Source organism: Pseudopipra pipra, chromosome 1 (genome assembly GCF_036250125.1).
Source record: "Pseudopipra pipra isolate bDixPip1 chromosome 1, bDixPip1.hap1, whole genome shotgun sequence".
Classification (NCBI taxonomy): Eukaryota; Metazoa; Chordata; class Aves; order Passeriformes; family Pipridae; genus Pseudopipra; species Pseudopipra pipra.
The window spans coordinates 138,119,415-138,140,492 of record NC_087549.1 but is presented as its reverse complement, the minus strand read 5'-3'; the positions used below and the strand labels follow the sequence as shown (position 1 = coordinate 138,140,492).

The 21,078-nt window shown below is 37.1% G+C and overlaps 1 protein-coding gene across 7 annotated transcripts in view; it reads left to right on the top strand.

Annotated features, from left to right (window-relative positions):
* The window catches only part of ARHGAP21 (Rho GTPase activating protein 21), a 111,564-nt gene that overhangs the window by 48,597 nt on the left and 41,889 nt on the right, over positions 1-21,078 (top strand). For all 7 annotated transcript variants that reach the window (XM_064635603.1, XM_064635655.1, XM_064635639.1 and 4 more), the window contains 3 exons: positions 2,283-2,307; positions 12,969-13,061; positions 16,887-16,965. In XM_064635603.1, the coding sequence (XP_064491673.1) occupies positions 2,283-2,307; positions 12,969-13,061; positions 16,887-16,965 (197 nt within the window). The remainder of the gene's footprint in view (positions 1-2,282; positions 2,308-12,968; positions 13,062-16,886; positions 16,966-21,078) is intronic.

Below are 21,078 nucleotides of genomic sequence, written 5' to 3'. Positions count from 1 at the left end.
TAAACTGGGAATAGCTGCACATTCAGGAGTAACCCATTATTTATCCTCCTTGCTTCCCATGCCACCTTTCCCTTAAGAAAATGAATAAAGAGCATTTGGAAGATTTCTTAAGCTAGCATTGCAAAAAACCACTGTTACATAATGCTTTTAGCATCAGATGTTTATTAGGATTTGTTAGAATCAGATGCTACTTTTGCATGAGAAGTTTGTTCTCCTGAGTCTCTCCATTTGTCTGAGAAGCAAATAAGTGATAAAAGAAAACCTTCTCTTAAGGTATGAATGCAGCATATACTAATAGTTTGCAGTGTGTAAGAGGTGAATGTAGGAGGGAAAGCTGGTTTCAAAACACTTCCATTATAAAGCATCCATTCCATTTTTCAAGGCCTGAGCTCATTGGCTTGATACCGTGGAAAACTAATGTTTTGCAGCTGTCTTCTAAAACAGAGCTTTGCATAGCCAGTGACAAGCTGACAAGCCTATTGCAGTATTTAGTAAATTACAGCAGGTCTATATTAGCTAACTTTTCACTTCCAAAAATTTTTGTTAAGTAGCGTCAAACCGAGTAGCCTCCCATACATGTAACCCAGATTTTCTAGACTATGAGCTCTAATATTTCAAGTCGTAAAGATGTTTTTTTCAGTTCAGAGCTTTGATGGCAGATGTTAGCCTTATATAATTCTTCACTGCTGATGGGAGTTCAGCTGGCTGTTACAGGGCTTCAGGAGTAAGCAGTCAATAGTATTTGTCTTCTAGTGTGCCGTTGTTACCAAAGTATAGAGCAGACAGGACTCTCCAACTTAGGGAATACACTGCTTTAGTGGCAGTGATAATTACCATGGCTTTTTCAAAGTAGGATGAGTGCCAGATTTCTGTTAACTCAGTGTTTCAGGTTTGGGGGAGTTCTTTTGTTGTTTCTCTCTTCTGTAAAGTTGCCTTTCTTAGTATCTTACAAAGCTCCAATAGAACTTTTGTATGTGTCACAAGAAATCTATTGCTCCTAGGACAGGCTGGTCTCATCCTCATGATTATATAGTATTAGTATCCAGGTCTTATTCCCTCTCTTTCTTCAAGTCTTTCTCTCTTGAATGGATTGCTCAGTTGAGTGTATAGTTGCCTTGAGAGTATTTAATATGAAAAACATAGTATTTTGTCTTTAAAAGCAAAATACCTAGAAATTTGAAATTAGTCCATTTAAAAGTAGGAGGAAATATCCAGGTGAAAATTATTTCTGTGATCATCTCCTTGCTCCTTCTTTCCTTTAGGACAAAGCTGTTCTAATTAGCTGTGGTGAATTGTTAGAAATACTTTCTAAATAGTACATACTAGTCTAAGAAATTGTATTTAGATTGAACATCTCTTACTCCATGAAGGTTACAGTTCAGAACGCAAATATTTCCATACTTAAACTGTGCTTCTTAAACCGTAGAATTTTGTAGACAAGATTAACCACGATCTTTCTTTCATACTGAAATATTGACTAGAAAGTATTTAAGTAATATTTTTTTTAGTTTAAGCATGCCATTTTCCATCAGTACTTTCTAGTTGTATGATTTTGGGGGGTGGGTGTGGTTAGGGGTTTGTTGGTTTGTGTGGTTTTGTTTGGTTTTTGTTGTGTGTTTGTTGTTGTTTTGGGGGTTTTGTTTGTTGTTTTTGTTTTGTTGGGGTTTTGGTTGTGATGATGTTGTTTTGTAGGACTGTCAGTGATACCTGGTAGTTATGATTGTGTGATATAGTTCAATGAGCAGAAGGAGACTCTTCAAGATTATTACTAAATAGTGTTTGGGGTACGTAGTTTTTCCTAGACAGTAGTACTGAGTGCAAACCAAAAATATTCAAATTTTGGGAAGCATGTTCAGACCTTGCTTACAAAATATTTTGTATCTCTTGAATATTTAGCTTTGAATCCGTAGACGATTGAAGTGTAGCCTTTCCTGCCTGCATTTCAGGGTGAAACATGCTTGGAAGAACACACAGGGCGGTATTAGGCTTCATGGCAGTGTTTCATGTGTTTGGGTACATTTGTTTTCACATAATGCTGTTCATGTTGTGTCTGGGGGGATGTTTCATAGGACTGTGCTTAGTTGTTTTTAAAATAGCTATTACTCTACATTCTCAGAATAAAAGCTTTAATTCTCTAAGTTGAATAGTTGTGGAAAAAGTAGGAGGTACTGGAATACAGACTTAACCTTACAAGTTCACTTCAAGTCTTTATATCTTATAGATGCCTGTGCATTTTTTTCCATTTATTGAATTTTTAATATGCACTCTTTCTTCCTCCTTAGGATGAAGAGAATGGGAATAGACAAGGTATGTCTTGCTTTTATTCTCTCATAGATCCAATATATTGAATGCTTCATCTGTGTAATAGACTTCAATCACTACTTAAAGAGTCTGAAACTTGAATTCACTTCAGTGTGAGCATTAAGCTCATTGATTAGTCACTTATTTCTAGGTTATGCCAGTCAGTTCCGCTCCATTTTTATAGCTTTCTGCCTCTCACATTGCCTATGTCTGCTCTCTATCTTAATTCACACGTTAACTTACTTTTTGTAAAATATTTCCATCCCAGTTGATTTAAATTTCTCTTTGGTATTTAGCTGTTTTCTCATCCATGCATCCATTTTGCTGATACCTTACTGTTTCCTTAAAAGGGTGAAAAATGTATTGATTTAAGGAAACTGGGTTTTCAGATTGGGAGCCCACCCACTTTTTGTTTTTCCCAGTCTATCACGATGGGAAGGTACACAGGGGAGGTGGGATCAGCTGCATTGTGAGTGCAATGTGCAGGGCTTCAGTTTGTGCTTCACCTGGCAGAGCAGTGCAGCTCCCTGGGGACAAACCTGCTCAAAGCTGGGTGGCAACACGGGCTGAGTGCTTGTTTTACTGGTGGGTTATGATTTGTAGCACCTGGTTTTGGTGTATTTTTAAATACCTTGTTTAGTTGGAAGACAGAGGACATTTCTGAACTTCTGTTTCAATTTTCTTTGTGAGTTGTGATATATTGGAAGCATTCTGGGAAATATGAATTTATTTGAACTTTCTTAGTTTTCTCTTGGAAGCAGATGGATTCATCCATTTCATCCTCCTAGTTTTGCTTGGCTGTCATCACCTGTGCGTTAAACAGTGAAAAGTTAATCTCTTCCTACTCCTTATCACTCCCTAAACTTGAAACATCCTTTATCTGTTTTGACATACCAAAAGAAAAGGCAGATTCCTTTAGGAAGGGAAGGGAGTCGATGAGCTGTGCCAAACCAGTATGGAAGATACCACTTGTGGTCTAGAGAAAGGAGTTCTGTGGTATTCTTCTTCTTCTCACAGGGAGAACTCAATCATCTAAAGATGTTACATAGTTCTGTTTATCTAAAATGTTATCTGAGATCTATTTTTCAGTAGAGGAACAGCAGTAAATAAATATTTCTTTGGTTCACTATGAGACCTGTGCAGGTGGGAACAAGATTACTTTCTGGAAATTTTTGTTTAGCTACTTAAACTATGAATCACAGCTCAACTATTGCTTATTTATGGCAGCCTAGTATCTTGTATGCCTTGAAATACAGATCAGAGGGCACAAAGCACTCTGAAAAGGTAATGGCATTCTCACTAAGGAGAGGTTTGACTCTGCTCCTGGAAAGAGAAGACTGTGGGGCAGAGGATGTAGGTGCCAGTAGAACTTAACCTACCAGTTTTGTGTATTGCACCTTTAAAAATAACAAAATGGGACAAAGTCTGTAAGGCGTTTTTCTCCAGCATTTAGTGTGATCCTTGGGGGCGGAAGGGGGTGAAACTATTTCTGTTTAGATTGCTGCAAGTTGTTCCTGTTCCCAAATGAGCTGAGTAGGCAGCTCGTGGGGAGAAAATCAGGAAAAGCGCACATCTCATTTTGCATGTTCACAAACGCGATGTTTATTCAGCAACAGCGGGTACAGCCTTGCGCCCCAAGTTCTGTGAAGGGTTATCACAAGGATTCTTGGAGCCTTCGCCCCGGGACACGGGACCGGGCCGCGTTGGGGCCGGGCAGGGAGCGGCGGGGCCGTGCGCTGGAGCCACCCAGTGGCGCGTTCCGGCATTGCAGCCGAGCTTGGGAAACTTGCTCTGTGAAGCCGGGCCGTGATGAACAGGGAGAACATCCCGTTGATTAACGCTATCCTTTTGAAGTTTGTAAATGGTAATTCGCTTAATTCACTTGGGCTTTCCTGTCTGAAAGACTAAACTAAGGGGATTCAAGCTTTTGATTTTTGTGAAGCAGTGTATGCCAGTGCAGGAGTATCTCTTTTTATCAGTTTTCAGTGAAGATTTTGCCCTTTTGCTTTGCCCTTTTTGTAGGTTAAGCTTACCTTGAGGCTTTTTATCAGATTTAGCATTTATATATTTGATTAGGTGCATGGGAGAAAAGCATCTGTATTGCTATTGCCTTTTATTGAGAGCACTTGTGTATTTTTTTCTGAAGGAGCAGAGTACCTAATTAAGCCTAGAGGGCAGAAGATAAAAGTGTGTACCAGATTTGATGTATTCTAACAGTGAAAGAAATGTTTTTATATGGTCTTATATTCTCATGTAGAATTTAGTATATAATTAGATCATGCTCATGGTTTGCATTAATCTTACTTTTGATAAACAGTAAGGTTTCAAAGCATTTAGAATAAGAGGTAGTGCAGATTTGTCCAGGAGAGCTCTAACTGGGATGTAGGTGATGGCCAAGAAGCAGGATTGAGTTGTCAGGTAAAGAGGTTAGGATGCAGTGGATGGGAGACACCTCATGGTCAACAGCTGGGTCAGAAGTGGACCACCTCAAGTGTATGCACATGAACAAGGATGTGTCTACAGGACAATATGGGGAGATGAGGAGAGCTCTCATGCCTTTTTCAGGGCCTCTCTGAAGCCCCTGTGCACTCACACATGCAGCTTGGGGGACAACCAGGAGTTGGAGATCTGCACTCAGTAGCAGCGCTATGATCTCACTGGGATCACAGGAAGGGGGTGGGATGTCCAACAGGAGAGGGCTAGGGTGCTGCAGTGGGTCGCTACGGGCATTTTGGGAGGGACAGGTTGGCTCAGTATGGAGACTGAATTTTCTTTCTTGTCAAGTTGTGAGGGAGCAGCAGGAATGCATGGAGCTCTGGCTTAGGGTGGGTGGGGAGCTGGCTTAGAGCTTATCATCAGGATTCGTGGGCAGACCCCATGTGGGCGGTGTTTTGGTGGGTGTCTGCTACTGCCCTTTAATGGAAGAAGTAGCCAAGGCTTCCTGAGACCAATGGTGGAAGAGTCACATATGTAGGTCCTGCTCCTCCTTGGGGACTTTAGCACCCTTTTACCTGCTGGAAGGGCATCACAACGGATTTACCCTAAATATTTTGTAGTTACTATTTTAAAATTTTCAGTTCTCTCATACTTTCTCTGCACCAGACTGATGACCTTAAGCCAAGTCATTAAAAGGCTTCTCTAAGAGGTACACCTTATCAGAAGATGCAGATCTTCCATAGTGGATTCTTTGCTGGAAAACTTTTATCAGCTTCTACTGTTTTCTTGAGAATTTCTGTTATACTTACCAGCCTATATTAAGTATTTCTTGGAGTTATTATTCCAAGAAATAACTTAGAGTATTTATTTCATGTATTCTGAGGATGGTTTGTCATCCTCAAATAAGTATTCTTATTTTCTGGAATTGCCGTTTTTAAATATGCAGTTATTTATTTAAGCGGTATCTCACAGGTAAAAGTCTCCTAAGAGAGCATATTAGGAATATTTGGAGACAAACTCAAAGATACCTACACCTAGTAAAACCAGTAGTATTATTTATTAAAAACTTGTATTGTCAACATGTGGTAAATGGTGCTGGAGAAAAACGTTTCCATGCTGTTTCATTTTGCACTAAGTATGATTCAAATTCAAACATTACTTAAAACTCTAGATACCAAAATACAAGTTTAGTACATATGAAATTGGTTGGTAGTTCTTATATATTGTCCCAAAACATCTTTTTCTTCAAAAACGTTTGGCTTGGTGGCCATGCTTAAAGTTAACGATGATAATCATAAAGAAATAGACTGAAAGAAACTTGATATTTCATGAGAACTAAGCTATTCTGTGTTTAACACAGTGCCTGGGATTCCAATATCATTATAATCCAGTATCTTTTTGTCTTAATATGATGTTCTTGCTTTTCATATGTTAGTCTCTATTTCTGTGTAGAAGTATCTATAGCGAATAGCAGCTCATTAATGGGATTTTAGACATCTGTTTTCACTGAGATTTCTAGAACATTAAACTGTGATCACCAGGCTATTTTTTTTTAGTGTGCCTAAATATGGGTTAAACTTTCTACCCTTCAGTTGTCTAAGCTAAATAGTTCCAATTTATTATCTGTGCTTCTTCACTTCTCCAAGTGTGCTGTGATGATGTAGAGCCTTTGGGGGAAGGGTGGAAAAAATGCAGGAAAAGCTTTTTATTCCTTACTGCTGCTTACATAAGACTTGGAGTTTTGATGCTTCATTTCTTTAAACAGATTCTTGATTTCTGTAAGGTAGTTAGTGTTCTCCCAGGATTTAATTTAATCCCATGCTTTTTAGCGTCATGGTCTGTTGGTTCTATCTGTTATGAAATAAACATTGTGCCTGTGATGATGGGAACAAGGTTGATAAGGAACAAGAAAATGAATGTTCAAAACAAGTATTTGAAAGGTCATAGATTGCTGGGGTGATATGATCTAAGGTGTATGATAACAGAATTAGGAGTAAAAGGCAACAGACTAATGCTTTAGGATAATGCCACTATCCTAAATTGCCCTCTTGAATCTAACATTTTTTAACACCCAAATGTTGAGAATGCTAAAAGAGGGCTCATTTAGTTTTCTACTGAGACCAGAGCCTGAGGATTTCTTGTTCCTTTATAGTTCTTCCAGAATGTCCAGCGGATTGACCTTCCAACTTGTCACGTGTAATATTTCTCAGTGATTACTGTTGAGTTCAAATCATCTTTGAATTTCAATAAAAACACAAAGTGTAATTTCCATGGATTTAAGGGAGACTGTAGGTTCATTACAACAGATATAAATTGTATGGATCTATGCTTATCTAAGAACTAAAGTAAATCCTCTAGACTAATCATAGCTTAAATTTTAAGTTTGAATAGGTTTCATTTTAGATTTGAGAGAATTTTAAAAAGTAATAGTTTTGGCAAATAATACAGTGGGAAAATGCAGTTTTGGAGGTTTTGTAACTAAGTTGAGACTGTGTTACATGTTTTCCATAACAACGCCAGATTATTTTTTCCTCTCTACCCCCACCTTGCCAGGAAGATTGAGTTGAGGTTGTATTAGTCAAATGGTTTAGCAGGAAAGTAAGCAAAAGAAGAAATACCAACTTTGAGTTGCCTAATCAAAATGCCAGGGGTGCTTTGAATAATGAGGGTGTATTTTTCCTGTATCTAAGAGTTGAATGCCAGGTGTTTCTCTGCTAAATGACTCAACCACACTAATTTACTTATTATCCTCTTTCAGAGGCTTATCCTTGGCACTTTATTTTGGTTAGTGTTTTTCTGTTGAGTTATTTTCTGCTTGACAGTGGACGAAATAAGCTCTGTTGGGCTGGGGTGGGACCTTTGGGCTCCTCTTTTGCAATGGATTGCTAGTGGAGAAATGCCTACTATGTATGAAATTCAATTTGCAGATTATAATATCCATAATTGTCTTTAGTGGGACTCTCTTAGTTAAATGTAATCTTGACAGTTTTGTGATTTATATTTAATTAAATGAAATTTCAGTTAATAAATGTAACCTCTGCTATACTTTCAGCAGTCTCATTTTGAGTAGCTTGGGAAATGATTAGCAAGTTTTTGATTCATTAATCAGTTTGAAGCATTTGCCCCCCCTGTATCTATTTCCCCTCCTTTTGCCTGAAAGGCACCCAAAGAATCAGTGCCACTGAGCATTGTTGAAGCAACAGAGCTCAAATGCCTTGGATATCTAAGAGCATACTTGTAGATCTTCATGTTCAAGAGGAATATTCTCCTTCTTGAATCAGAGAAAGATGTGTGTAAGAGCTGGTCTTAATTTACTGATTTGAGGAAATTGGGCTGCTGATTCTTGAGTATATAAAGCATCTTCTTGCTGTCTGCTGAGCATGGGGCTGGGAGTAAAAATGTTCTGCAAAAGGTTATTTAACGAAAATCTGTCAGCTTTATTCAATCCCTGTGTTATGAAGAATTCTAAGCACAGTTCAGCTGTCCTGAGCAGAAGATTTATTTTTTTTCCTCCCCTCTAGAAAGAGAATGGCATGTTTTTAAGCAATGGGTTCTTAGGAGAAACTTTGTAAGAGAGTATGTATTCTGCTGTGTCCCAACACTTGCAGGTTTGTGCTCTGCAGGTCAAAACGAAGGAAAGAGCTATGTCAGCAATAGCTCTTTGGCACAGGATTTTTTTTTTTTGTTTCTTTCTCTTTTTAATTTTTTTTTTCCTCTCCAGAATGTAAAGCTTGTCAGGGAGGTGCCCTTTTTGTGTAGTCTTCATGACTCAGGTGTTTTTATCTGACTGTGTTTTGTATCAGAAGGTTAATGACTACAGAGAAACGATGTGCTTATTGCTGTGGTGTAGTAGATTTGATGGTATAACTTCTGCCATGTCATTTTGTTTTCCAGGTGAATCACAGAGCAGTGTAGCAATACTGCCTGGTCTGCAAAGAGTACCTTAAAAACTATCTCATGGCTACTGCATTTAATATAATACTACTCATGTTCCTTGCCTTTTGCAACCGGACATGTCTATCTCGTATTGGCCTTTTTAGCCACCAATGTGCTTGCAACAAACGTGGGTAGAGCCCTTCCCAAATCTTTGTTCGTGAAGCCCAACCATGATGATGACTCATGTTCCTTGCAGCAGCTGTATTTCAAACTAGCTTTTTAGGGGATTAAGCTAGAATTAATTTCTATGTCAAGTTTGGGGGAGTTAAGAGAAGTTTTACTGGTTGTGACCCCCAGATTGACAGTAAGTCTTACTTCTACTGTTATGTTTAGAAGTAGTAATTTTTTTTATATTCCCTTTTACCATGGAGAGGGAGAACATTTTAGAATTTTACTATTTGGCAAATAAAGTGGTTGTGCTAGTGCAATGTACTACCCTCTGCTACTTCTGGCATCTTAAACATTTGTCAGGAAAGCTTCCTTGTAACTTTGCAATGAGAAATCCACTTACACTGTCAGACTGTGAATGCAGTATGGACTTGTAATCTGAGCTCAAAAATCCAAGTGCTATAAAGGTTAGATCATAAATTGTTCTATGGTATGTATTATGAATAAAGTTTTTAATTTTATTTCATAATCACTTGAACCACAGTTGAAGAAAGACACTAATCTTAATTTGTAGATTTTGCTGTGATCTCACTGGTTATTGAAGGTAGCATGTAGTATTTGTTGAAAATTGCTGATCAGTTAGAAGATTTGCATAGAGTTATGAAAAACTTACTGGCTATTGCTGTTTCCTTGCACATGTGAGTGTGTTATTGGCAGCTCACACTTTTGCCTGTTTTCTGTGTGTTTGTGATGTCTTATTTCTCACTTGCAGTTGAAGATCTGGAAGAAATAGTCCTATTTGCTGGTAGCTGGCAATGTAATGCTCAATTATAAAGTTGCTTACAAAAGTATGCAGAAGGAGGGAGAAGGCAAAATCATCTGCAACAATGAGCACTGGCAAAGCACTGGCAAATAAGGCTGCATGTCTTACAGACTAGTAGTCTGAGCTGCTTTACTGTTCTTTGTTGTATCATATTGTAAGGAATTGCTCAAAAAAATTGGGCCTATCAGTATTAGAAAGGAAAATGGTGAATCCTGACAGTATGTAGTGCAGAGCTGGAGAACTTAATATAAAAGTTCCACTGTTATAGTCTGCTCCAGATGGTGGAGTTTGGAAGAAGGGAAGTTTAGGCTCACATTTTTGGACAGCATCTTGCTTTTGCCTGATGGTTGGATGTGGACAGGACCAAATGGAGATTTAGACACTATTAAATTGGAATGTAGTAGTGTTAAATTTGGAGACATGAGGTGAGTTATTAGATTATCCATTTTACTTGAGATTTATTTCTGTAATGATTGAGTGCATGTCTACAAGATTTGTTCCCCTTCACTTGGTCTGAAGAACGTATCATTAGCTCCTGCTGTCAAAAAACATTAGCTTTGCTTGTGTTTCAAACTCAAAATATAAATGTACACTTTGAGGCTATGTATTCAAGGAAACTCATTTATATGTTACTGATTTAAAAAAAGATTTGGTTGATACCCAAGTATGTAAAAGATCAAGGAGAAATGAAGAGCGTATATTCGTTTACAAAAGCTTGAGAGTTCTAGGCTTTTTTCTTGTCTTTACTTCTCTTTGGGTATTACTGAGCTGTAAAATGAACCTGCAAATGTAAACATTTTTAACCTTTCATTCTAATTTTTTTCCCGTAAATTGATCTTTAGGGTGGTGGTGGACCTTTTTTGGAAGTAGAGTGACTGTTCAATATATCCTCCTTCTGCAAGTAGGAGAAAAAACCAGGCTTCTTGAATTGGTCCGTAAAATAGCTGTGAAAATGTGAAGTGGATGAAGTGTAATGTTGAAAAACCTCTTGGTGTAGCCAACAGGTCAGGAGTCAGATGTCAGGGAAGCCTACAGCCTCTGGTCTCCAAAAATCGTTACAGGATTCCCCTCTTACTCAGAAGTGGGAAGTGTATCAAAGGAATTCTGTGTTGGATACTGAATGGGAGTAACCTTATTTGCCTTACCTCTTGCTTTGTGTGTTCTGGTATGGACAAGGTGTAAAGGAGCGTTTGAGTACTAAGCAAACTAGCAATAGGCCACTAACATTTTTTTGAAGAGTATTTTATGAAGGAAGCTGAGGTAGCCCCTTGGTGTTGGGTTGTAATTATCAGATATTGTGTTATAAATTAAATGCGCCATGTGAACTGCATTATTCTTATTTTTCTTGTCCCTTTTGGGACTGTATGTTTCTACAGTAAAAGATTAAGTGGCAGCACTGGGAAGGATGTTTGGAGTTGCTATAAAAGGTCATATTTTAACTTCACTCTTTTAAGTCATTGAAACAACCTTTTGTTCATGGTATCGGGTAGATTATTCTTGGAGCTTCTCTAAACTTGCTGAAACATTGCTGCCTCTTAAAGGGTGAGATCCATCATATGTTCAGTGTCTATTTAAATCTGCAGATTAAAAATGACAGATATTAACTTTGGTTCACAAAGAGCATTTTGTATGTCTTGGAGCTCTGTCCCACTAATCAAATTTTAAAGTATTTGGGGACTGAGCTGCCAGCTGGAGTTTCTGGGTTTGTAATTCAGTTGCTTTATATATAGTATTTATCTGATTCTGTCAAATCAACTTTTTGATTATTCTCTGGAAATCTGGAATTATTTTGGGAAGACCATTTAGAGCCATATGAGTAAGCCATTTTGTTGAACTGTTTTGTGGTAAAATGGCAGGATGCTGAGAGGTTGCAGAATTGAAGGCATTAGGCTAAAACTTGTATTTGAAGAATGTGGATCAGTCAGAGGGAAGTCTGGTTCTGTGCAATTTACTAAAGTTTTTCAACTAATGAGCTTTTCCAACATGGAAACTAAAAAAAAAGGAGTAAGGGAGACACCTTATTTATATTCAATAAGTATTACTGTGGCTTATTAAATATGTGCATGTTTAAAGCTGTAGGGAAGGTACTTCCAAAAGCAGTGCCATTTGTGCCTAAGTCAAAGGTCAGTCACTGAAGAAATGATTAGAACTCCAGTTCTAAGGAGTGTTTGTTTTATCAGCAGTGCCAGTTTTAAGCCATCCCTTTATTCTCTCCTGCTGTTCCTTCTTTTTCTGCATTTAAACCGCTGTCTCAGCTATGCCAGGGTTTCCTGGTAAGCTGGAACCCAGGCCAAGCTTACTTTCATGCCGTGTCAGTTCCCCAGGCTGGCTCATCATGTAGTCTCCAAAGGTGGCGTTTCCTTAGCTTAGAGTGTGGAAAACAAAGGTAGTAACTGGTGATTGGAGTTGGGAGGGACTGGGCTGTTCAAGCCAGCACTGGCACTGTAAGGGCGTGTGGATCTGGCTGTGACCTCCCAGGTTCTGCCCCCGGTTCTGTGAGCGCTTCAGTTTGGGCCTTGTAGGGGTGTCAGGAGACACTGATAACACTGTAGAACAAATTTAGGTTGAGTGCAGTTTTCTGTCAGACTGGAAATAATTTATTTTGGGAGGGGTGGGGGAGTCTTGCATGTTTGCGTTTTTGCAGGTTTTGGTTTGGTTTTGGGTTTTTTTTAGCTCACTGGTATAAAAATTATATAAGTGCAGCTGTGTAAATGCTGTAAAATGACTTATTCCAGCTATGTGGCGATGTAGCGCAGCACCACTATTTTAGCCTGCAGTATAACTGTGGAGTTTTTTGTTTTTGGTGTTTGTTTGTTTGTTTTACTGCACACACACCCACCTTCCCCCCCATCTTGATATTTAGAAACAGTGGCTGCTTAACTAAGAATTACTCAGCTTTGGTTACATGTGTGTAAAAGAACAAGGTGCCTGTGTTTCTGGAAGCATAGAAATTAAGTGTGTATTGAGAAAGCAAGAAGATACAGGTGTACATGGTTTCTAATTACTGTAGGTTAACTTCCACGTTGTGTAATTATGGGTATGTACAGCATGTCCAGACATTATAATTTACTTGGAATGATGTATTGCTTTTTGAACTCTGATAGATCTTCAAGAAAACTTTCTACTTCATCTTGGAGCATCTGAAAAACACTGTTAGAAAATCAGTGTTACAGTTCCATGAGGACTGTAATCAATGTTATGTTTTTTCCTTCTAAAGAAAGATTTAAAAATTTCATTTTTTAGCTTACATTATCATTTCTTACTCTATAGGTCTGTATGAATAGGATTATGTCCCAAAATATTCTTAGAGTAAAAACATTAAGGCAGTGAAATGAAATGCTATTAAATATTCTTTCGTCCTCAGGAAAACAAAGAAATAGACTGGAGCCAATGGATACCATATTCGTTAAACAAGTTAAAGAGGGTGGACCTGCTTTTGAAGCTGGACTGTGCACAGGTACTGTTCTTTTGTGACATCAATAGCATGTTTATGTACATGATGTAAAATATTTGCGATTTAAGTTTCTACGTAGAGTTCTGTCTTCCATTTAAACCTTGTTCTTTCCTTCACAAGCTTGAAATCTCTCTTTCAAATTGTCCTCAAGGATTTTTCATCTTGAAAGCACTGTGATGTTTATTAAGGCATTACAGTCTTAGTGTTTTTGGTTTATTATCTTAAAACTGATAAGAATAAGTATATGTTAAGATGTGTGAACAGAAGGAGAAAAGGGAGGAAAATAACTCCTGTGAGCTCCTATTTCTTTTGCTTTGTGACAAATTGATAACCGGAAAACATTCAGGTTTATGTGTTTTAAATTGTTCTATTCTACCTCCTTTAAATTCAGTAGGAACAGTCCAAGTCTATTTCTTCTTAGAAAATTCTGCTCAGTTGTTCATTTATTCAAACTGGAGAGCAGAAACCATGGGGTTTTTTTGTGCAGTGTGTCGCACCTTTACTTAAGTTTCAAAGGAAAAAGTTGTGTTAGAGTGGAAAGTCTTTCAGGTAATAAAAAGATCAGTTACACAGATGAATACCACTACAAACACAGGTTTCTTAAAAGTGCAGCAAAACTTACAATCTACAAAAGGTTTGTACATGTATCAGTAATGGGATGTTGATATTTTCCTTCGGAAACAGTCACGCACCTGCATTTGACCGGAATAGAATAAGCTTGTATGGTCTTCCTAAAGAAATACAAAGTTTCTAGGATGATCAGTTTAAAACCAGTACCAGATCCTACTTGTGCAGTGTAAATTGTGGTTTTTTTAAACTTCTGCTTAAGTAGTTATTCAGGGAAGGGCTACTTTGGTGTTGTTTGATGATATTATATAAAGAAATGTTTTGGCTTGATAAAACACAGCATATGTTGTAGTTGTACAGAGGAACCACGTTAATTTCTGCTCTGTTCAGTGTTTGCCAAATTGAGAGAGATGAAATCTGTAGAGATTATTTTATTTTTAGTCATAGAAGAGATTTTTAGGAGCCTAGAATAAAGAAGATAAAATAAATGAGAAAATACGTTTTTTAGTTACTAGAATATTCTTCTTAAACACACCCCTGATAGCAGTTATATCTAATTAGGTCATGCCAATATTTCTTGTTTACAAGTTTTAGGGCAAAATATATGACTATATCTCTGTCTTGAAATTATATTATAAAACACTCAGGGAATGATCAGCCAGGTAGATTGCTTAACCTCTGATACAGACACCATATAACTTTCTTAATTTGTAAAATCAGCTATATTTTTTTTCCTAGTATAAATTGGCACTATTTTGTGATAGAAAAGAAAATACTTGAAAATTGAGTAGGAGTTACATTTGTCAATTCTTATTTAGCTGCTGCAGGGTCCTTTGTAATACTGAAAGTCTCAACATAAGCTTCATTACCCAGAATGAATGAGCTCTCTTTCAGGAGCTTACCTGGCTGCTATTCACCAGAAAACTTGGAATATTCTTGCTAATTTCAGCAATAGGTTACAATATCTTAAATGTGAGACAACCTGTTCTGAATATTTTTAAATAATCCTGTAAAATCATCTTTGTTAGAGATAGAAAGAAAATACTTCCTGTATTTAACTTCTGAGGCATTTCATGAAAAAAATAACATCTCTGAGTTCCAAGAATAAATGTTAGAAATATTGAAATACAAACAGCCAAAAGAGATGCACATTTCCCGTGTCTTGATCTTCATGCTGTCATTTTTATATATGCAAAAATATAAAGAACTAAAATGTGTGTAGAAAGGGAGATGGTTTAAGTGCATTCATAGCAATTTCTGGTTTGATCAAGGGTATTTAATGAGCCACCAGACTGATGGAGAGCTATTAGATAAAGCCTTCAGGCACTGACCTTTCCCTTTATACGTCCCTGAAGTGGAGCAAAGTTGTATTTTGCAGTTGTCTGTGCTCACACCATTCGTGTGAGAGTTCCACAGCACATCCCACCAGGGTCACTTGGTGGGTCCATTGGATGGATGTTTCAAGTAGACTCGTTTCACTGCTGTGTATGATCTTGTCTGCTTCTTTGAAAAATAAAAGCTGCACGAGTCTAGATAAGATGGTATGACCTATTTTAAAGATATTCCTAGTTATAGTTCTTAGGGGGAACACAGAGTAAAGATCCACATCTGTGGGAATGTTCTTAAACAGCCTGGAAAAAAGCTAGTTCAAGTTCCAGAGAAGGATCTGGTGTATTCTGAGGAAGTCTTGCAATACAACCTAGTAGGACAGGGCTCAGAGCTTGTAAATAAAAATATTTTTGGGCATAAATTATAGCATTCCTTCTTCCTGCAGCTTTTTGAAAGGATTTATTTTGGTGTGATTCTGTGATTTCAAAATTAGCTTTTGTCTCCGTGGATAGTCCAGTTTCTCAGCCTGATTGCATAACATGTCTGTGTGCGCAACAGTGGGATAGGGTTTGCCATCCATCACAGGTGCCTATCAGACATGTGGGTTGCTAGCAGCTGTTAAATGTTGCCACCAAGCTTTCTTTCATCACTTAAGAAGCAAGAGACACAACTTAAAAGAGTTCTTTCAGGTGAGGAAAAAGGCAGTAACCAGTGAATTAAAGGGAATATGTAAACTTTTATAAAGTTGAAAATATTGCACCAGTTTATTTGCATTACATTAATATTGTGAGTGCAGACCAAATTAAAATGTCAGAAGATCCATGGAGTTTGTAAATGCATAGGGTCTGTAAAGGGAACCTCCACAGAGCACAAGCACTTAAAGCGTTATTTTCTCCAAGTCAGGCCGAGTATTTAGAGTGAACAGCTTTTTCCTTGCTTTAATTTGATCTTGCCAGCAACATGAAAAGAGCTTTCAGTTTCTAAAGCAATGTTAAAAAAGCCATTCTCTCTGGCTTACTTTGCATGGGTCCTTTCTTTCAGCTCTCTTTTTCTCCAGCAGCTTTCCAAAGCTCCTTACCTAGCTTTAGGCCATTTTCTCCTCATTAGTAAATTCAAGATAAGTTTCTGCTCTTTGGATCAGAGATGACTTTAAATATTTAGTCAAAGGAATGGGATATGTTTTTCATCAAAAGCTACAAATAGCTCTACACAATGGATTTGAGAGTTAATTTATGAGAGTATATGAAGCTCTTAATGAGGAAGGTGCAACAAACTATCTGGAGAAACCTTACAAAAGTGATATTAGATCTAAAGATTGAACTGTATGGATAAGAATAACCCATTACCGTTGTCCAAGGCACACTGAACACAGTAATGTCTTGGAAACAGCCCCGATTATTCTGAGGAAGGAGGAAATTGTAGCTTTCAGAAGATCTGTTTTTTATTTCTAATAAGGAAGAAGTACAAAATTGCAGTATTTGCTGTTATTAAAGGAAAGTTATAAGTTTGGGTTTATTTTGAGGTTAATTGCTGGCATGAAATGTCTTGTAATTCGCTTAGGAATCAGGCAGAATTGTTGGTATATGTTACCATCCATCAACAGCTTTGTTTTGAAGATGAGATACCTAAGTGAATCTCTGGTATAGCTTATACCTGCCTGTAGTTTTCTTTCTGTGACTTTCTACATGATTCATTTGGAAGCTTAGGGTAAGATACACATCTGAATGTGTTCTGAGAAAAGAGTAGAAATTTGATGTCCTGTATAGGTTACATGTAGTTGTGCTGTGCATCTTTTCTTTTTTTTATTTTTAAGGAAGACTAACCTTGAATTTATGTTGGTGTTCTTGATTATTATGGGGTACAGAAGTACAAAATAACTGTTAAAAAATGTCTAGACAAATTAATTTCAGTTATAACTTGTTCCCTTTCCAGGTGACAGAATTATAAAAGTCAATGGGGAAAGTGTTATTGGGAAGACATATTCTCAAGTCATTGCTTTAATACAGAACAGGTAAGATACTAGTATTTCATTATGTGCCACACTTTTTGCATACTAAGCAGGAAATGACCATTTGTGGGGGTTTTGAAATGCCATTTTTTTTTAAAGTTTCCTTAATACACAGTTTTACTATTTCTTTTTTCATGTATTTGGTGAATGCTGAGAAGGTTTTGAGAATAGGTGTGCTGAATTTGTACCACAGTCCTTTTATGTCAGTACTTGTCCTTTGCTAGCAAGTAACACTGAGTGTTATAGAGGAAGGCTGAACCTCGAATAGACAGAGTAGATATGCATACACCACATGTATATGTGTCAACTGAAAATCAAAAAAATCTACCTTATGAGATCTAATAACTCAAGATCAGCATATTTGGTAATGGAAAAATTTTATGCTAATGCATACCTCCAAAATATCTTGGCTATCCTCTGTTTTGCAGCAAATTATGAACCTTGCAGATTTGAGGAAATGCTAATATTTACTGCTCCTGTAAACTCACTAGAGCTTGTGAAATCATGTCCACACACAAGTCTGGATGCTCGTTTTTGTGTCTTGTCTGCCTCCATTTTTAGTTTTCTTGGTGTCAGTTTCTGTTCTATAGCAACAAGTTTCCAATATAATAATGAGTTATGTGCAAAAAAGATGTATTATGATCAGCATGAAAGAATGTGATGGGTAAGGTAGACTGAAACATGTTTTATGTCATTAATAGTGTCTATACAGAAGCTGGAAAGATGGAATCTTTTTTTTGTCCTTCACTGGAGATAACATTAGCCATGTATCGTTTCTTTATTTTGTATTTATGCAGGTTGTACACCACTGTTGTACAGTAGTGTATACCCAAGATATTACATGCCCAACCATGTGCATCAGCCAATTCACTCTCTTAATCCAAGAAAGAAAGAGACCAATCACATCTGTGTGGTCAGTGATTCTTCAGTGAACTCTGGGTGTGCCCATCAGTAAAGTTTTATTTTCAACCCTGTGAGTGTAGTTAGGGAATGATTCTGTAGAATTCAACCCCTGCCCACTGTGGATAAACCAGGGACACCTGAACAAGGCCTTGTCAGTGATTATCTAGTGCAACCAGGAATGGTCTCTGCTGCATCTGTCCCCCTGATTTCCATGAGTGCAGAGAGGATGAAGGGATGCTATTGTTAGTTACAAGAGGAGAACAGTTTGTTTTCTGAAGCCAGATGTGTACATCACGGAAGATTGTAACAAAAGGTCATGTGTATCCTCGAGCGTTTTATATAGAAAATACAACCATTAGGAAGTCTTCAGCTGAACCTCTTGGTATAAACAGATGATTATTCATTCTGATCCATAAAGAGAGCTCAGACTGCAGACCAGGTGTACCTTTCTTGTGGCTTACAGGCAGTACTTCTCATGTGACTGAAGAATCAACTCTCTCATTCTTTGCTTCAAAACAGTATTTTGGAGCTCGGAACAGTTTATTTGGCACATAAGTATTTTATTTCTTATGCTACCATTTCATGGCAAATAGAATTTTATTACGGTGTGTGCTTCTGGCTTTAGCATGCTGCTCTTGCTTCAGCGTTGCCATCTTGGGTTAGGCTGATGGTCTGTGATGTCATTATCCTCTCTGATAATATCCAGCAAAGATTTCTTAGGAGAAGTCTATGGAAACAGTGAAATATAGAGTGGTCAGATAATACCAACTCAGAAAATACCATACCCATTCCCAGAAATCCTTGGTTTAGGAAGTTGCTGAACTACAGGTTTTATCTATGTTGTTTGATTTAATAGTTGATAGGTTGGTCTTGCACAAATTTGCTGTTGAATGTACTTAAATTCTTCATTTAAAAAATACCCAGTGACACAGTTTTTGATGTGTTTTGTGTCTTAGCTGATCTTTCATCAAGCACACCTTGGCTTCTTAGTAGGCTTTGTGCAAGCAACTTGCTGAAAGGCCTTTTGAAAGGTTGTCAGTTGAAATCTCCGAAATCTCCTTTATTCATGACTAAATACAGTTTCCTTCATAGTCTCAGTAGGCTGTGTGTTGGTTTTCTAGATACTTTAATTGCTGTATTTTTAACTATTGTTTTTAATTACTCGTTCAAACATATTGATGACTGTAAATGCTTATTCTTTTGTCATTTTTCTTGTCATCTTCAGAGTAGTTTTTAAGGATACAACACATTTTATAGTCTCTCTTTAGAAAGAAGAGAGTTCCCCTCCCCTCCTTCACTGTTCAGCTGTTTGCAATGAAACTCAGTTTGGACTTACAGATTTTCATAGATTCCTCCAGTGGCTCCATTTTCATAGCTGCTCATTATTTTTCTAGAAAGTTTTTCAATTGTAGCTGTTTGTCTTCATTATATAATGCTGCAGACATCAGAACTTAGCTGCCTGAGATGAAATGATACTCATATCTTCCAGTGGGACTTACAGATGCAATATAATTCAGCCGTGCTTTGTATGGTTCCCAGAAAAGTTTCAAGCTGTGTCTAGAATGTTTTCTGTTTTGCTCTGCTTGGAGATGGCAAAGCTAAACTTACACTGATTGTTTCCGCTGGAAGATGAAAGACACACCTCAGAAGAGTTGCTACAGTAACTACACAATTAATCCCAAGAACACTTTCAAGTCTTTTTCCTGCTCTTTACCAACAGTTGTTACTTTGGTCCATTAAGAATTTATTCTTATCTGTTTACAGACATATTCAACTTGGCGATCTGTTGATTACTGATGTAACTCTGAATTATTTCTAGTTCTGAATAAAACAAAAAACAGATTCTGATTTGCAACTTCTTTTTTCCCCACCTTTTTTTTCTTAAACTGTGGGGAATTTGAATGATTGTCTGTTCCACTTGTTGCTCTTTGCAAATTCTTCTTGAAAGCATTGGGATTACTCAGAAATGTGCAGAGTTCAGCTACTGAGTCATTAATACAAAATGATGCATCAGAAGGGTAGTATTTATGATTAGTGCTTTAGTTTGATGACTCTGGGTCAATACATTTAAATTTGGCTCTTAGAATGTGTAGTGAAAGAAATTTGAATGATAGCTATCTCAGAGTTCTCAGTACTGTGCCTAGTATTTCAGTGTAAACTACCATCTTCTGTGTGGTGGTTCTTATCAACACTTTCTAGTTCATAATTTGCATGTATATTGTACAGTACAGTACACCAAAAGTCTTCCTTAATACTTTTTGTTTCTGACATGAGAATTGAAAAACATGCTGAGAGCACATCACAAAATATGAAGTAGGAAGATGCAAATTGTCTCCAGAAAGTTCTTCAGGCAAACTGGAATAGAGTAGTTAAGTAGTTATTGGAATGACATTTAAAACATTGTTCCTGAATGGAACTCTTTTCTCTTTTGGGTGGCTACTAAAAAAGCTGTTAACTGTGTGAGTGGAAATAGATTTAATCACTTTCTTAAAAAATATAAATTGAGAGGGAACACAGAACATGTCTGAATGAGTATGATTCTTTCTGTCTCAAATTATGTATCTTTATATAAAAAACACTTTAAGAGGAGCAATGTTATTTATCATATTTTTAACATCCAAAGTCTTCATCGTGCAAGTAAGCATTGATTATTATCAGTTGCTTAATAGGATGTGTACGTACATGGTATCCACATATAGAAACGAAGTCTGAACGATTCTTTAGAAATGTCTCCAGCTGTGGTATCTGTTTCATGTTCTTTTTTTCTTGTACAGCTGATAGATAGTTTAAAATCCATACAAAGGAGCTTAGATAAAAGTCAGATCATGATGACACTACTTTTAAAGAATAATTTTAAATAGTTCCACTGTTTATGCATTCAGTCAAAATGGGAAATACTACTGTAAATGTACATAAAGTCAATACTCTCTTTTTTCTTAAAATTCAGTATTTTAAAAAATCTTAAGACTTTTGAAGACTCATTTTTTCATAGATGTGTGTAGACTTAAAAAGAAAAACTTAAATCACTGCTGCTATTTGGTTTTAAAATTAAAGTAATTTATGCTTCTTGGAGAACACTTTTCTCCAGAATGAATAATGGTTTAAGAAGATTGTGAAACCAAATACCCTTACTCTGCTATTTTGGAATGCAGCCTTGTGTCTGCGGTTGCTAAAAAATGGAAAAGGAACCACAAAATAAAAACATTCTTCATA